The sequence below is a fragment of the Hirsutella rhossiliensis genome (genome assembly GCF_020360975.1).
Source record: "Hirsutella rhossiliensis strain HR02 chromosome Unknown scaffold00003, whole genome shotgun sequence".
NCBI classification, from domain to species: Eukaryota; Fungi; Ascomycota; class Sordariomycetes; order Hypocreales; family Ophiocordycipitaceae; genus Hirsutella; species Hirsutella rhossiliensis.
The window spans coordinates 4,186,400-4,203,468 of record NW_025408669.1 but is presented as its reverse complement, the minus strand read 5'-3'; the positions used below and the strand labels follow the sequence as shown (position 1 = coordinate 4,203,468).

Genomic DNA, 17,069 nt, shown 5'->3' with positions numbered 1-17,069 from the left:
CAAACCGGGAGCGCCCCCATCAACGCTGAAGGAGGGCGGCAAGCCCCGACCGACCAACGTGGTACTCGGACTCGGATGGATAAAGACACGCCTAGGCCCGGCTCGAGAGCTTAATCTGGAAGGATTGCGGTCACAAATCTATATCTACCCGGATATTAAGGAGGGGGCCGCAAAGCTTAGTGCAGAGCTCTTCTGCAGCCAACGGACAAGAATTCATCCGCTTATCTCATTCGAAGTACGCCGAAGGGCTTGACCAATCGATGCCGTCTAAATGACCACTTGTATAGGCATCCCAGATAATAAGTAATAGGTAGATGAACACAGGGGGGCGTGTAAGTGGAAAGGAAATTCACAAGTTTGCTTTCGTTTGTCTTCTTTCATATTTGAATGCATCCAGGCTGAAGAGACTATAAAATGCTTTATTAAAAGAACGTTACCAGGGCTGAGGGAGTGCCCCCATTTTACGTAAATTTCAAACACCCTCAATCGTCACTTTTTAACAAATATATGAGGAGACACGTAGATTTGTGTTATCCATGACCCAGAGTCTCTTGGAACGGTGTCCTTTTCATGTACACGGTATAAAATCGTACATATATGTTTCGTAGAAAGTCTTGGGTGTGCGCGTTCTCACCAGGTTTTGCACAAGGCACACAGTGATTAACTCGATGGCACAAGGGCAGCCTGATTATGGCCGTGCAGAGTCACCCAGAATAAATGAAGGATTCCATTACGAGACGACCAACCCGGGGCGAGCTTAACCATTCCACCGGATGCATGATGCTCAGGAGTCTTATATCAGGCATCTCTATGCCAGCGGCCCCCGTACGCCAACCTCGTCAATGCAGTGGGAGCCTTGTCCCGGATGGGATTCTGCCTAGAACGCGAGTGGGATAGAAGCCATGGTACGATGCACTGCACGTGGGCGGCATGCTGATGATGACAAGACAAGCACACATACACTAGTATAAATATATGTGTACGCATGTGAAACACCGCTGCCCGTCATCGCGGCTCTGCAAGACCCTTTCTTCCCTCTACACAGCTAAATATAGACTCTTTCTCAAGCGAACAAGGCGCAAGCCCTACTCTCGACATTACAAAGATTGACAGAATGGCTCGTCAAGATGATTATGAGCCAATTGCCATCGTTGGCTTGGGTGAGCTCAAAGCCCTCTGTTCCATCACGGGACAGTACTGATTTGTTCATGTCTTTCACAGCTTGCAGGCTGCCAGGAGACATCTCATCTCCGTCTGAGCTTTGGGACTTTCTCGCTCAAGAGAAATCGGCGCAGTCCGATTTCCCCAAGAACCGCCTCAACATCGACTCATGGTATCACCCAGACACTCAGAGACCTGGCAGCATCGCCACGAAAGGAGGCTACTTTCTGAGCGACAGTGACTCCTTTCGAGAGTTTGATCCCTCCTTTTTCGGCATCAGTCCTCTCGAAGCCGCGAGCCTGGATCCCCAACAGCGCAAGCTGCTCGAGGTCATCTATGAGAGCTTCGAGTCAGCTGGTCTCAAGTTGGACGACGTGTCTGGCTCCAACACTGGCTGTTTCGTCGGCAATTTCACGTGGGACATTGGCCAGATGCAGGCGAGAGATGTCGACTTTGGCACTCCTTACCAGATGACAGTACGGGTCACACTCTGATCCTCTCCACGATAAAGCTGCTCACTCTCGTTTAGGGCGGCGGCTTGACCATTCTCAGCAACCGTGTCAATTACGTTTTCAACCTCAAGGGTCCAAGGCAAGCACCAACTTACTCAGGTCCGAGGGTCATGGTATGCTAACTGACTGTTAGTTTGACTCTTGACACGGCCTGCTCGAGTACCATGTACGCCCTTCACTTGGCGTGCAAGAGTCTTCAAGCTGGAGACTGCTCGGCGGCCGTAGTAGGAGGAACAAATCTCATTTTCGGGATTGAGCAGCAAATAGGAAGCGTCAGGCTTGGCACCTTGTCTCCGACGTCTGTTTGCCACACATTTGATGAATCTGCCGACGGTTATGCGCGCGCCGAGGCCGTCGGCTCCATCTACATTAAGCGGCTATCCGATGCAATCAAGGACGGCAACCCCATTCGTGCCGTCATACGGGCAACTTCAATAAACACGTGAGGAGTCTGGGTCCAATTACTTTGCAGGTTGGTGGCTAACACATGGTTTAGAAATGGCAAGGGTCCCGGAATCAGCCACCCCAGTGCCGCAGACCAGGAGGCAGTCATCCGCAAAGCATACTCCAACGCCGGACTTGGTTATGAGGACACGGGTTACTTTGAGAGCCACGGCACGGGTACACCAGTCGGGGATCCCATTGAGTTCTCGGCCATTGGCAACGTCTTCGGCTCTCTCCGTCAGCCCGAGACCCCCTTGCTTATCGGCTCTGTCAAGACGAACCTTGGCCATGGTGAAGCCGCGAGCGCAATTCCCAGTTTGATCAAGGCCATCTTGAGCCTGGAGAACGCCTCGATTCCGGCAACGATAGGCATCAAAAAATTCAACCCTGCTCTCAACTTCCACGGCGGGGCATTGAAGGTTGTCCAGAAACTCACAGAGTGGCCGACGGAGCACACGTACAGGCGTGCCAGCGTGAATTCTTTTGGTTATGGCGGAGCAAACGCCCACACAATCTTGGACGCAACGGACTCATACCTCGGCCGCATATTGACAAGCTTCGGTCGCCTCCGGTCTCTGGGCATTACCAACGGCAATGGCCATGCGGTTGGTGTGAACGGCACCAATGGCCATGTCGTCAATGGACATGCAGTCAATGGAACCTGTGTCAGCAGCCATTCGGTTTCTGAAAATGGCGTCAACGGTCATGCCGTCAACGGTCATGCCATCAACGGGAATGGCGTCCATGGCCATGCAGTCAACGGAAACGGCACAAATGGTGACAGAAACGGCAACGGAAAGATCGAATCCCTTGATGACATGAAAACCTACCTGCTTCCCTTCTCGGCACACAACGAGCAGACACTACAGAAGAACTTCAGTGCCGTTTCCCAGGTCTCTGACCACTGTCTCATCTCAGACCTTGCATACACACTGAGTACGGCACGCAGTTCACTATCCTCCAGAGCTTTCACTTTGGTATCTCGACCTAAACATGGAACGGCTGGTCAACTGGCCGAGGATGGTCTGCGTTTCGGCGGCACTGCAAACGACACACCAATTTTGGCCTTTGTCTTCACGGGCCAAGGGGCCCAGTGGCCCCGAATGGGAATGACTCTCATTGAAGAGTATTCCTCCGTTCGCCGGTCCATCGAGGAGATGGACACAATACTTGCAGCGCTTCCAGAGCCGCCTGGATGGACAATCATGGACACGCTCGCCGAGCCGAAATCCACCAGCAAGATCAACGATGCTGAGCGGTCGCAAACGGTTTGTACTGCTGTGCAAGTCGCCGTGGTTGAACTCCTGCGCTCTTGGCGAGTCCAACCCAAAGCTGTCGTTGGTCATTCTTCCGGTAAGGATCTAATACTCCTTCGATGCTTGCTTGTCCGAAACTCCTCCTCGCTGACACGTGTGGCTCATTAGGGGAGATCGCGGCGGCATTCACTGCTGGATACATCACCTTTCGCCAAGCCATCATCATTGCCTTTCTGCGCGGACGTGCTGTCTCAAGAAACGACACGCCTGGGGCCATGCTCGCGGTTGGCGTGGGAGCCGACGTCGTGTCCGAGTTCATCACGCAGATCCCGAACATCGGCATCGCTTGCCACAATTCCCCCAACGCTGTCACTCTGAGCGGCACAGAAGAAGCTGTAGATGAGGCCCATGGCGTATTCTCTCGATCAGGGATGTTCAGCCGCAAGCTAATTACCTCACGAAATGCCTATCATTCATCCCTGATGAAGCTCGCCGCCATTGACTACGAAGACCAGCTTCTCAAGCAGCTGCTCGGCGAACATGCACCGACCCGAGGCACCGACCGCCCCATCATGTTCTCGTCCGTAACTGGCAAGAGGGTGACGTCGCAAACCCCCTTGGAGTATTGGCGGCAAAACTTGGAGTCACCGGTCCTCTTCAACCAGGCTGCTCAGTCGCTGCTTCGCTCTTTGCCCGAGGTGCAGTATGTCGTCGAGGTTGGACCGCATTCCGCACTCGGTGGGCCGATCAAGGAAATCAGAGCTGCTCTCGGACAAAGTGAGGAGCAGCTGCATTATCTTTCAGCCCTGAAGCGCAACACCAACGGTGTTGAGTCCATCTTGAACCTCGTTGGATCTCTCTTCTTGAGCGGGTATCCGATAGCCCTCGAGAGGGTGAACGCAGACGAGGTTTTGGATGAGGAGACTGAAGATGGCACATGCTCTGTCCGCCTCCAGTACGGTTCCTTTCTGACGGATTTCCCTCGATATCAGTGGGTTTACGAAGACCTGTACTGGAGTGAAAGCCGAGTAAGCTCCGATATACGTTTTCGGGAACACCCCCGGCACGACATATTGGGCAGCTTGATCCCGGGCAGCTCAAAGTCATCCCCCTCGTGGAGGAATATTATCAGGCTGGACCAGTTGCCGTGGCTTCGTGATCACAAGGTACGAGATGCTTCACTCTGATCAAAAGGCGTGCCTCTAACGCGAATAGGTTGGCGAGGACATTGTCTTTCCTGCCGCAGGCTACATCTCACTGGCAATCGCCGCCGTTGCTCAAGCGTCTGGACTGTCAAAGGACAGCCCGACTTACACTCTTCGAAATGTAAAGATAAAGTCAGCCATGGTCTTGAAGGAAAGTGTCGGCACTGAATCGATTCTCGACCTCCATTCTCTGAACACTGACAACACCGAGTTTGATTTTACTGTGAGCAGCGTTTCTTCCGGTGAATGGGCCAGCCATGCCTCTGGCAACATACAAATTAGCAAACCCTCGGCTGGTAAGTGGATTACCTTCGTAAGCCACTGGATTTACTAACTCTCTTCAGCAACATTGTCTGCCACTGCCCTGTTCAGTACTGGAGCGCGGGCTACTCGAAACGGGGTAAACCAAGCAACCCAGGATCGTCGGTGGTATCAAAAGATGAAAGACGTAGGCCTGGTGTATGGTCCGGCTTTCAAGACATTGTCCAACATTCGATCTACGTCGGACCAATTTGAAGCACTCGCAAATGTCGACCTGAAAGCGTCCAGTGGCTCCATTATTCAGGAATCCGAGTATCCGATTCATCCCACCGTCATCGATGCCTGTCTCCAGCTTTCCATCATAGCTGCACACAGAGGCGATCCGAACAACCTCACCAAGTCCTATCTTCCCGTTGCCATCGAACACATGACCCTGGCTACATCCGCGGGCGCTGCTTCTGCAGAGCGATCAGCCATTCGTGGGCTTGGTCGTCCAAACGGCCTGCGGTCTATTAAGACTGCAGTAGAGCTGACTGACGGCGACGGCAACGCTCTCCTTCAGGCGCGATTGAACTTTCTATCGCTAGAAAGCAGCATCAATTCGCAGTCAGAATCCAAAATCCCTCAACCTTATTCTCGTCTCGTGTGGAAGCCCGACATCAATCACCTTTCCGGCGACCAAATGAATTCCTTGTTTTCCGACCCTAGAGCAAACCAGAATGCTCAGGAGTACTCTGCAAAGCTTGAAGAGATGGCTTCGCTGGCCATCTTGGACAGTGTTGACCGTCTCTCACAGCTCTCACAAACCGTTCCGGAACACCTCCAGAACTTCGTGAACTGGATCAAGAAAGAGAGTCAGTCTATTTTACGCACTGGCCTTGGGACACTTTCCAAGGCTCAAAGGGAAAAGCGCATCCAGGAAATTGCAGAGCAGATCTCACAAGACGTTCCGGAGGCTGCCATGATTGCAAGTCTCAACAGCCAAATGTCTGCAATTCTCTCGGGCGATGTCGACGCATACGACGCTATGGCCAAGGACAACCCGACGCCTTATATTCACGAGGACGAATATTGTCAGTCTGGCGCATATGTCAAGCTCGAGAAGCTGATGGACCTGATCGCACATGAAGATCCCCGCTTGAACATTCTTGAACTGGGCAACGGCAGCGCAGGCCCGTCGAGACGGATGCTCTCGGCTCTGCGAGGACGTCACGCTATTCCAAACTACATCAAATACCAGTTCACAGACGATTCTGCCGAATTACTGGCGTCCATTCAAGAGAGCTACAAAGACTACCACAAGCTCGAGTTCACCCGCTTAGATATCTGCCAGGATCCAACTTCTCAGGGCTTCGAGGAAGGGTCGTACGACATCATCTTTGCGCCGAATGTAGGTTTTCTTCCATACATCTAACCAAGGTCAGCATTGCTGTATCTGACAAACGTTCAAGGTCATTCATGCCAAGCGCAATCTCGCCGACACTTTGGAGCACTGCAGGAGATTGCTGAAACCGGGAGGCAGGCTCGTCATGATTGAGACGGTAAGGAATCAGCTTGCGGTTGGCTTCCTGCGCGGGATACGATTCGGTTTCTTGTCTACTTTCGAAGACGGCGGCCTTGAAAACCCCTTGCTGTCGAAATCCGAATGGAATCAGCGACTTCTTGAAGCAGGCTTTGCTGGAGCTGCCGTGATACTGGATGATTACCCGGAGCCAAATAACTGCTCAGCCTTGATGGTGAGCATGGCGAATCCTGTTCAAGAGGATTCAGACACGGCCAAGACCACCGTCGCGAGAACAAACGAAGCAAGAGATAATGAAGAAGCAGTGTTGCTCGTGAGTACTTTTCCTATCTTCGAGGCCTTCACCTCCATACCGAAAAGCGAAGCTAATACAGAAAAGCTGTACCGTCACGAGCCACATCCTCTGCTCGTCGAGGTGGAGAAGCTCTATCAAAGTCAATCAATCCCGACCCGCCGCATGGCATTCACAGATTTCCCCAAGTCGGACAATCACAAAGCCCGCACCATCATGCTGGCGGAGCTCGAGGGGCCGATGCTCTCTCGCATGTCCGAGACCGAAATGGCTGCCATGAGAGACTACACTCAAATGGCGAGTACCGCCGTCTGGGTTACCAACAGCGATGTGCTCTCCGGCCGAGAGCCAGAGAAGACGCTCGTTTTTGGCATCTCCAAATCTGTCATGACAGAACAGCCCTCTTTCCACCTTTCAAGCATCGACGTTGATCCGGATGCAACCGGAGCCACCCTGTCCCGTTCAGCTCAACTTGTTGTTGAGATGGAAGAGGAATTTCACCAAAATCCCAATAATATGAACACAGAGCTTGTTGAAAAGGGCGGCATTGTCTATACTAGCCGCTACATCGGAGACGACGACGGAAATGCCACCTTTGCGAGGTCTTGGACGCCACCGACGGAGAGGCTACCCATTCGCAGAAATCTCTCCATGAGCTTTGAGAAGATTGGCCGCTTGGACAGCTACTACTTCAAAGATGTCCTGGCAGCCGAGACAGCACTTGGAGAGACCGAAGTTTTGATCGAGTCTCGAGCTTTTGCGTTTGACAAGACGGTAAGGACAGCCTCCTAAGAAGCGTGAGCTACGATACTGACTTATATTAGGGTCTTGCCGTCATGAAGGGCCGAAAAAGCCATCCATTTTTCACCGTGGAGACTGGGGGCATCGTTGTAAAGACGGGAGGCAAAGTCCAAGCCATTCAACCAGGCGACCAAGTCGCTTGCCTGAAGCCCAACACGTTTGAAACTACCTTGACAGTCGACGAACGCTTGGTCTCCCGACTCGACGGCTCGGACAAACTCGAAGACATAGTCAGTCAGCTCCTTCCCTACACATTCGCGGTCCATAGTCTTCGGAATGTGTGTTCACTGGCCGGACACGACAATATCCTCATCGACGTATCTTCACCCGTACTGGCTTGCGCCATTGTTCAGATTGCTTTGCGCTCCGGCTGCAACGTCTACGCCACCTATTCCTCTCAAGAGGTGAAGGACCTCTTGGAAACCTTCAAAGGCGTCAGCCTAATCGACTCGCGGTCCGAAATCCAGCATGCCATACCATCGGCGCTTGCCTTCCGAGTTGTTATGACAAATGGATTCATCGACTTGAGCTCGGTCTTGCGGAGAGTTGTTGATCGAGGTGCTCACCTGGCTCTTCTCTCGGGACGTGCATCCATAGACCTGGCCGCCATATCTGCATCGCTCATTTCCAAAGGACTCACAATCAGCTACCTTGATCCGCTGGAGATGACCTCCTCCAATCAGAGCGATGTATCATCGTAAGTAGCACTATGGCGGCAGAAAGCAACGTCCAGAGAGCATCACTGACTGGTATTAAAGAGCCATGAGAGAGGCAGTCCACCTACTGCAGCACGGCCTCGTCTCGAGAATTGCCTCCAAATGCTTCGACTTTTCTCAATTCAGCGATGCTGCAGCTACTGTCAACAGCTCTCAGGCCCGAGCTGTCCTCACCTGCGATCCCAAAGCTACCTCGGTGCCCATCAAGCACACCCCGGAGACATTGACATTCAATAGCAACGGGACGTATCTTTTGATAGGCTGCCTCGGTGGCCTTGGACGCAGTTTGACGTATGTGTTACCAGTCCCGAAATCCCGAGCTGTTTCTGTTTCTAACGAGATTCACTAGCACTTGGATGATATCCCGAGGTGCAAGAAACTTCATCTTCCTGTCACGAAGCGGTGCCGACAAACCAGAAGCCGCAGCATTGATCAGGGACTTGGAGGGCATCAGTCAAAGCCAGACTTACAAGCTCTCCCTCCAAGTCGCGCGTGGAGACGTGTCCAAGCGCGAGGACGTTGCGGCCGCAATCTCGCTGGCCACAACTCCCATTAAGGGCGTGATCCAGGCGGCCATGGTCCTGCATGTATGTTGTCTCTTTTCGTTTCACGCTGAGGAGTCAACAGAGGCTAATCGTTTTTAAGGAACTCATTTTCAACACCATGTCGCTCCAACAATGGAACCAGGTGATTCAGCCGAAGGTGCTGGGCAGCATCCACCTCCATGAGCTTCTCAAGGACCAGGATCTCGACTTCTTCGTCATGACCAGCTCCGTCCTGGGCGCCATTGGTGCTGCCACGCAGAGCAACTACTCTGCTGCGAATGCCTTTCTGGACGCCATGGCCCGACATAGACGCAGCGTGGGCTTGCAGGGGACATCCGTTGCCTTGGGGATGATCCTAGAAGTTGGCCACGTCGAGGAGCATCCGGAGGTTGAGGTGGCTCTCAAGCGAAACGGAATGTATGGCATTGGGGTCACCGAGTTCCTCCTGGCCATGGAGGCTGCATGCCGCCGACGAGACCTCTCTCAGCCAACTCCCTGGGGCTATGACTCTTGCGCATCTTCCCACATCGTTACTGGCATGGACCCAACGAGAGTAACTCGCGCCGGCGGAAAGGGCATGTGGCTTAGCGACAACCGCTTGCGAAACCTCCTCCTTGCCATCGGCGGGGAGACCAAGGAGCCCAGAGCAGACGGGCAAACCAGCTCGAGCCAAGGCACCGCGGCCAGTCTCAAGGCGGCAGCGGAAACAGGCGGGGAAAAGGCAGTAAAGTCTGTGATTCAACAGTTGCTGATGGAGAGGCTTTCCAAGCTTGTCCTCCTACCTGTGCAGAAGATGCACGCGCAGAAGCCCTTGTCAGTTTACGGCATGGACAGCATGATCAGTGCGGAACTGAGGAACTGGACGTGGAAGGAGTTCAAGGCCGACGTGCCGTTCATGAGCCTTCTCGACCAGAGCCTCACGTTTGAAAGGCTTGCAGAGCAAGTGAACAACGTGATGGATGCAGAGTTCAAGAGCTGGCTTAATGTGGCTTCCACCTAGTTGGCCTATTTCCAGGCTTCTTTTTGAAAGCTGCATTTATTTCATAATATCTCGGGGTCTGGCTTTCAATGACCAACAGGGCAAAGCCATTAACACCCTGACTAAGGAGCAAACACAAAAGTAGATTAGTGTGGCTGGTAATGGCGCAGCGCCGATACCGCATATTAATTAAGAGTATTGCTACGGAGGAAGCTTTCAATAGTCGTTACTGACGCTAAAATAACCCCTGTTAAGAAAAAGGAAGAACGTACTAAATTTCTATGGCTCTACGAAGTATTCCCTGCTAATACCGGTACTATCCCTCCTTCCCTCTCGATACTCATTGCCGCCTTTTAATTCAATAATTTTCTATATATGCCGAGGAATTCGCTTAATCTAGCCTTATATCTTCTCTTACGGAAGCTCTTTCTAAGCTACCTCCTAAGCAGAAATAGCTTTAGCCCGGCTTTTCGGGGCGCCTTTTTTCGTAGTAGTTCTTTTTAGCTAAGGCTAGCAAGGCTTAATAGCATTAAGATTAGGCGAATTGCTATACTAAAGAAGGCGCCGGACTTTATATAAGTTATATACCTGCTGCTAGATATAGTAGTTATAAGCCGGAGCTTTATCTTCTTATATAATTATCCTAGGAAGATCCTTCTCGCATTCCTTTACGAAAGGAAAGAGCTTTAGAATTAAGATCTTAGTTTAGTAGCGATACTAATTAATGCCGCCGCGCTTAGAGCTTCGGGAGAGCTTGCCGTTCTTTAAATTCCATCGCTACTTAGGCTTTAGTCCGGGAAGCTGCCGTAGGTTTAGTCGTCGTATGCCGTTATTAAGTTCCCACGTCTCTTTTATTAAGGGCTCTAATTCCTAGTTTATTTTCGCGATATCTTCTTCGGAAGATTTCTTCTCCGTAGCAGTCTCTAGAGCCTAATAGTAATAAGGGCCCTTTTTATCGTAGGAAAAGCAGCCCTAGAATATAAATTCGGAGGATCCTTTCTATCTCTCGCGAATATAGCTACGAACGAAACGTTCGTTAGCTTTTCTCTAGACGCGATAGCTTCCTCGGCGGTGTAAAAGAATAACCGAAGTCTCGTTAGACTAAATAACCTTCTTCTAATCCTTAAGGGTCTAGTCTTTATGCGAGAAACACTACTCGAGTCGGTCTCTTATTATCTTCTTCGTTAATCTAGGCTTCCTCGTCGGCTTAGTCTTCCGGAAACTAGCTTTCTTTAATACCCTTTATATAGTAATAGAAGACACTAAATGCCCTGCTAAATTAAGCTCGGTAGCAATATTAGTATAGTTTTTTTCCCTTCCGTACCGGTCTCGGCGAACCTTCTTAAAAACCTTATTTTTAATAGCAGCTTGCTTAGACGGACGGCTAGAATAAGGAGCATCTTAAAGCTATTCGTCTCGTATAGTTAACGGTAGCTAGTTTAGCTAGAAGCCTCGCTTAATTGCTCGAGCGTATATACTATTAATCGTATAAATCGAAATTCCGGTTAAAGAAGAAATCTCTGCCGATAATTTGCCGCTATAAGGCGCCTTTAACGTAATAATTAATGCTTAAGTTAAAATATTAGTCTTTATTTTATAAGAGAAATAATAGTTAAGTAAAGAAATTAAGGGGAAATTATAGATATAGGAGGAAAAGTACGTGTGCGGGGTTCTTTATTCTTCCTTTATCTTAATAGGGGTTATTTTAGCGTTAGCAACGACTATTAAAAGCTTCCTCCGTAATTATATATATAAGTAATACTATTTATATAAAGATATATCGCTAGAGTATTACTATTTGCCCCGGAGCAAATCTCTATTCGGCCTAACCCGCTAAAGTGAAAGTACCTAGATGTTCCTAGCTAGTACTTTATATTAGCTATCTCTTAATAGAAAATCCTTAGAAATTTCTAGAGAGGTCTAACTTCGGAAAAGCGTACTCGAGCGCCCGAGCTAGTAGGGGAGGGGTCCCCCTTAGGGAGGGGCCCTACTATAGGGGTTTATCCCCCGCGCGAGGTGAGCGCGACGTATAAGACGAGACTTGAAGATACTTAAGATATCGTAATAATAACTAAGATATATATTATCTAATTAAAAAAGAGGATTTCTAGAGAATCCGGGCCGAATAGAGATTTGCTCCGGGGCAAATAGTAATACTCTATCGCTATTCGGTATAGAGGCCCCATTTTTAAGATACGTACTAACACCAGCCCACCCCGCCCATTTATACCGCGCCCGCATGGCAGGTAGCGGTACCGCCCAAACGCCCGCGCCCCCGCCCGCCCATACACACACACACACATACAAGACCCTACCTACATTCTACACACACGCATACATATATTAATTTGAAGCTATCGCTAGCGCTGCAATAGACCCTCTTCTCTCTCCTTAATTACCCCTGCGCCGTAAGGCGACTTAAACGAAGCCTACGATGCCTACAACCTTATGCCTAAGCTAAGGTAAAGCTTAAGAAGCGTGATGTTTTAGCACGATAGTGGCTTAAGAAGCTATTAGTAAAGACCCCCCCCTTAATAGTGGTTTTTATACTAATTACTACCTCTAGGACCTCGACGTGCTATTGCTACGAATCCGCGATCCTAACGTTATTACAGTCACACGCGGCCGGCCCTGCAATAACAAGCTGCCTGTGCCGGGTTCCCTCGTAGGAACGGCATCACAACCAGCGGCGGCAGCAGCGGCAGCAGCAGCAGCGGCGGCGGCGGCGACGACGGTGACGGCATCACAACAGCACCCAATTCGAGTCAGGCCAGCTCAAGGCGGCTTAACGCAAGCATTCGAAGGCGCCGGGGGCACAACGAAATCGACGAACTTAGATAGTCCGCGATCTCTCACAGCGTCACAATAAGGATCGACCGCCCGAGGAAATATAAGGGGAAGGGGATCAAGAGGAGGACGCGGCAGGAGGGGCGCGCCGCCGGCTTCGTCAGGGCAGCCGGCTTCGTCAGGCGTTGGAGGGATCGTTGAGTGGGATGCAATTAAGGCGGCGGCGCCGCCGCCGCCCACACAGCCGTAAGGGCCAGAGGAGGAGCCGGATCAATTGACGGGCCGATTGTTGCAACTTCGAGCTTAAGGCCCGGAAATGCGTTATTTAAGCGAATTGAGAGGCATGCGTTATATGGCCTTTATTGCCTCTTGTGTGTGTGTGTGTGTATAGGCGGGTGGGGGCGCGGGCGTTTAGGCGGTACCGCTACCTGCCATGCGGGCGCGGTATAAATGGGCGGGGCGGGCTGGTGTTGGTACGTATCTTAAAAATGGGACCTTTGTACGAATAGCGATGTGTCTTTGTATAAATAGTATTACTCTCCGTCTTATCTCTCGCCACCTCTATAGGAAGCCATCGCCACTTCTGCTTCCCCTTATGCCCCCACCCTCCTCTCTGCGCCTCTTTTTAGCTCCTTCTTCTAAACCGGGGTTTCAGCTTCCTAGGTCCCTCCTGCCAAGGGATATCTCCAACTGCGAAATCAGGCCACGGTTCGCGACAATGGTAGCCCCCCGTCTTGCCTACGAGATTGACTCTACGCGATGCGACGCGACGCTATAGGCGTCGATGGGTAGCGCGATGTCGGTACGTACCGAAAGTGCGGCGGGTTTCCAATTTGCTAGTTTAGGAAAGTGGAAATGCGGCGCACTTCGATACGTACCGAAAGTGCGGTGGGTTTTCAATTGCCAAAAGGCCGGGGTGGCGGACAGGGGCTATGATTGGCTTAGAAGTGGAAATGCGGCGCACTTCCACTAAGAATACTTGAGTAGGAGAATAGTTGTTAGACCGAGCTGGACAACTCAGCACAACGGACGATGGGCCAGGAAGATGACCAGTACACCCAATGGATCAACAGCAAAACGAAGATGGCGCTTGAGATGGGTGGCAACAACAGCGAGTTGGACAGATATCTTCGCCTTGAACCGCAGGATACTCAGGATCCTATTTAGTGGTGGATGGAGCATAAATCCTCATTCCCCTCGCTCAGCAGCTTCGCTCTAGACGTGTTTGCTATTCCGGCGATGGCCAGCGATTGCGAGAGGCAATTCAGCCTGGCTAAGCTGACATTGACGTCACAAAGGCTTTCCATGAGTGCAGATACACTGGAGCGAGTGCAGTGCGTTAAGAATTGGTTGGGTACGGCATGGTGGTGTCAAGCTGGGTAATTGGCCGAGTAGCTAAGCCGCAATACGGGAGCTTCTGCAAAGCTATCTTAAGCTCGCTACGTTTCAAGTTGATATAGTGCATCAAACAAATCAAACAAATCAATTCCGAATCCGAATCCTGTCAATCGAATCAACTTCGAGGCCAAAGTTGATTTGATCGACATATGATGAGCGCTGTATACCGTAGACGGTCGATTACCAAATCTGGGCACTGGGTGCGCTACTTTATTTGGGCACCTGGGTGCCCGTGTATTGGCCGCCCTTTGTAGAGTAGGATCATCGAACTCCTAAGCATCTAGATCCTCTCGAGTTCCGACTCGATGGCGGTCCAAACGATTGGACGAAAAGTGCCCACAAGGTGAAGGCTGCCAGCGTGGTCTTTTCCAATTGGCACTAAACAATCCATGCTATTCTCAGGACCTTCTGGCCAAAGGAAAAAGTAGGCGCACACTAAAGACCCAGGGGGATTTTCACCGTTTCTGGTCAGTCCATCGCGCAGAATGGCGTGGCTGAAGTCCGGTGCCGTGATGTAATTAAGCTTCGACAGATTATTAAATATTAAGACGCGGGCGTCGGCTCGCCCTAGAAATAGAGGCAGAAGCCTCTTGCCGCGTTTGGTAGCTTGATGGACAGCTTTCACATAGCTCAGTGACTGCTCTTTTGTTGTCGAAGCTTTCGTGATCTCCCGATACGCCCGTAAGATTGATCCCAAGGGGCCGTTTAATAATGAGGCGGACAACGTTGCGGATGACATGAAGACCGCATTTTGGACATATTCGCCCGCAGCGTCGAAAAGGGATGGGATCTTGTACCGATGATTGTAGGCGCTCATGACTGTAATCGTTCTTTTCGGGCTCGAACGTGCTATGACGCGAATGAACCAGGCGAAAAGGGCGACTTCCGGGCCAAAAGTTGCCTTGCGGTCCAACGCCGAACAATCCATGTCGTCCAGTACCTCGGGAATGATCTTGCCGTATAGCTTGTCTGTTCTGGCTTTGTCGATGACAATTCTCCTATATTCCCGAGGAGGTTCCCAAACATGCTCCCTCAAGGCGCGCAAGGCCCATAGGGCCAGGGACATGGGACCAAGGCACTGCTTTTCCAAGATGAGCGGCTCATGAGCCCCTTCCCCGCGCTGTAATACTGCTTCTAGTAGGATATCGGTCCGGGCTCCAAGTAGTGGCGGGATCTCTCCTTGGCGCCCAGACAGCATTAGACACCAGGCGCGAATCAGAGCCTGGTGACCCGGGCCGTCCATCAGCGTGTGAGGATATGTTAAGCCAATAAGCGTCACATCCTTGAACGAAGTTATGTGCAACGAGAGCTGCGGTAAGTCGCGGCTGATTATATATTTAATTCTGCGTGGTAAGTCCCTGCACATAGAAATGGGCACCCCCCTGTTTTGGGCACCCAAGATGGGTGCCCAACCTAAACGGCTGCGTCAACTTCAACAGCAAATTTCACCGCGGAAACGCATCCAATCTGCTAAAAAATTGACGCATGTGTCTTCAAGCCACTACTGATGAAATATACAGAGTCTGACATTCACAGCGCCCTTGAGGCAATCGCCAATGGCGGATCCGCCAAGAAGGCTGCTCGCGATTGGGGCGTCCGAGGGCAACTCTTTACAATCGCATGCATGGTCACGAATGCAGAAAGGATGCATTTTCTGCTCTTCAGAGGCTTTCAGACACAGGAAAAGCAACTTACCGAATGGATTCTCATTCAGGACGCCTTGGGCCTTCCTCCCACTCACTCGCAGATCAGGCAGTTCGCGCAGCGCATGCTCGCCGTCAAAGGAGACCACACACCGCTCGGAAAACACTGGATGCAAGCATTTTTAAGACGAAATCCTGCAGTTCGGACCCAGAAGTGCCATCACAGAGACTCTGCGCGTGTCAACGGCGCTTCTACCGAGGTAATTCGGCCTTGGTTCAACAATTTCTTCCTTCCGAGATTCTGGCTATTAAGCCGGAGAACAGGTACAACATGGATGAAGCAGGCATCATGGAAGGACTTGGGAGAATGGCCTGGTCGTTGGCAGTGCTGAAAAACGATCTGTACAAAAGAAGACGCCTGGTTCTCGGGTCTGGACGTCGTTCATCGAGTGCGTGTCCGCTGCCGGCACCTTCCTCCTCCACCCGTCATTTTCAAGGGCAAATCGGTCCAGCAACAGTGGTTCCCAGAAGATCTCAGTACTTTTAGTGACTGGCAATTCACTGCGACAAAGAACGGCTGGACTTCGGACCAAACTGCGGTGGAGTGGCTCGAAAAGGTGTTCATTCCAAGAACCCAGCCACCCGACCCTTCGGAGCGAAGACTGCTAGTATTGGACGGCCACGGAAGTCACGAGACGGTTGACTTCATGTATCTATGCTACCAGCATCAGATTCACCTTCTTTCTTACCTCCCCATACCTCTCATGTGCTGCAACCGCTCGATTTGTCTGTCTTCTCCGCTCTTAAGCACTACTACCGCAAACAGGTCGGATTTCTCAGCCTCCTGACCGATTCAAGCCCAGTCGGCAAGCAAAACTTTCTTTCCTGCTACCAGAAAGCACGCGAGCAAGCGCTCACTGTGTCAAACATCAAGGGTGGCTGGAAAGCGACGGGTTTGTGGCCGGTGTCGATGGCGAAGCCACTTTTGAGCCCTCTTCTGCTGGAGAACAGCAACAGACGCAAAAGAACGCGAAAAATGTGGCCAATGCATTCAATAGCCACTTACCCACCAGTGACTGGCAATCAGACACATCCCAGATTGCGTGGTCGACCCCGAGGCGCTCGCAAGATCTGAAGGTTCAGGTAGTTCAATTCAACCAGCTAGACGACGACGTGCCCACGAAGAGATTGCTGTTCAGGAAGATCACAAAAGGGTTTGACGAGAAGGATGGCCTTTTAGCAAAAGCTCAATTGCAGATTCAGGCACTGGAAACACAATTGGCGGCCGTCAAGCCGAAAAAGGAAGAGGGTGGTCACGAGCCCGAATTCGAGGTTCGCCAATATTGAGGCAATACGACGGGCGCAGGAGGAGGTGAACGCAGCTGAGAATGAAGAATCTGATGAAACCGAAGCTGAGGTTTCAGAAATAGGTGACGATTGTATCGTAGTGCACGGTGGTGGGCAGTGAGAAGGGATTGAATTAATGGTGTTGAAAATGGTCGTGATTTTTTTGGGGTGCCCAAAACAGGGGGGTGCCCATTTCTATG

At 51.2% G+C, this 17,069-nt stretch overlaps 1 protein-coding gene across 1 annotated transcript; it reads left to right on the top strand.

Moving 5' to 3' along the window:
* Positions 1-1,114: 1,114 nt before the first annotated feature.
* On the top strand, positions 1,115-9,715 carry HRG_03556 (KR domain-containing protein; the record flags this gene model as incomplete). Its single annotated transcript, XM_044862027.1, has 19 exons — positions 1,115-1,160; positions 1,222-1,637; positions 1,691-1,752; positions 1,807-2,115; positions 2,170-2,726; positions 2,874-3,470; positions 3,542-4,281; positions 4,330-4,539; positions 4,589-4,801; positions 4,861-4,874; positions 4,923-4,978; positions 5,031-5,384; positions 5,427-6,229; positions 6,291-6,674; positions 6,741-7,427; positions 7,478-8,151; positions 8,213-8,461; positions 8,520-8,757; positions 8,816-9,715. 19 exons carry the CDS (start codon positions 1,115-1,117, stop codon positions 9,713-9,715), a joined length of 7,509 nt encoding a protein of 2,502 aa, XP_044723053.1.
* Between the last annotated feature and the right edge of the window lie 7,354 nt (positions 9,716-17,069).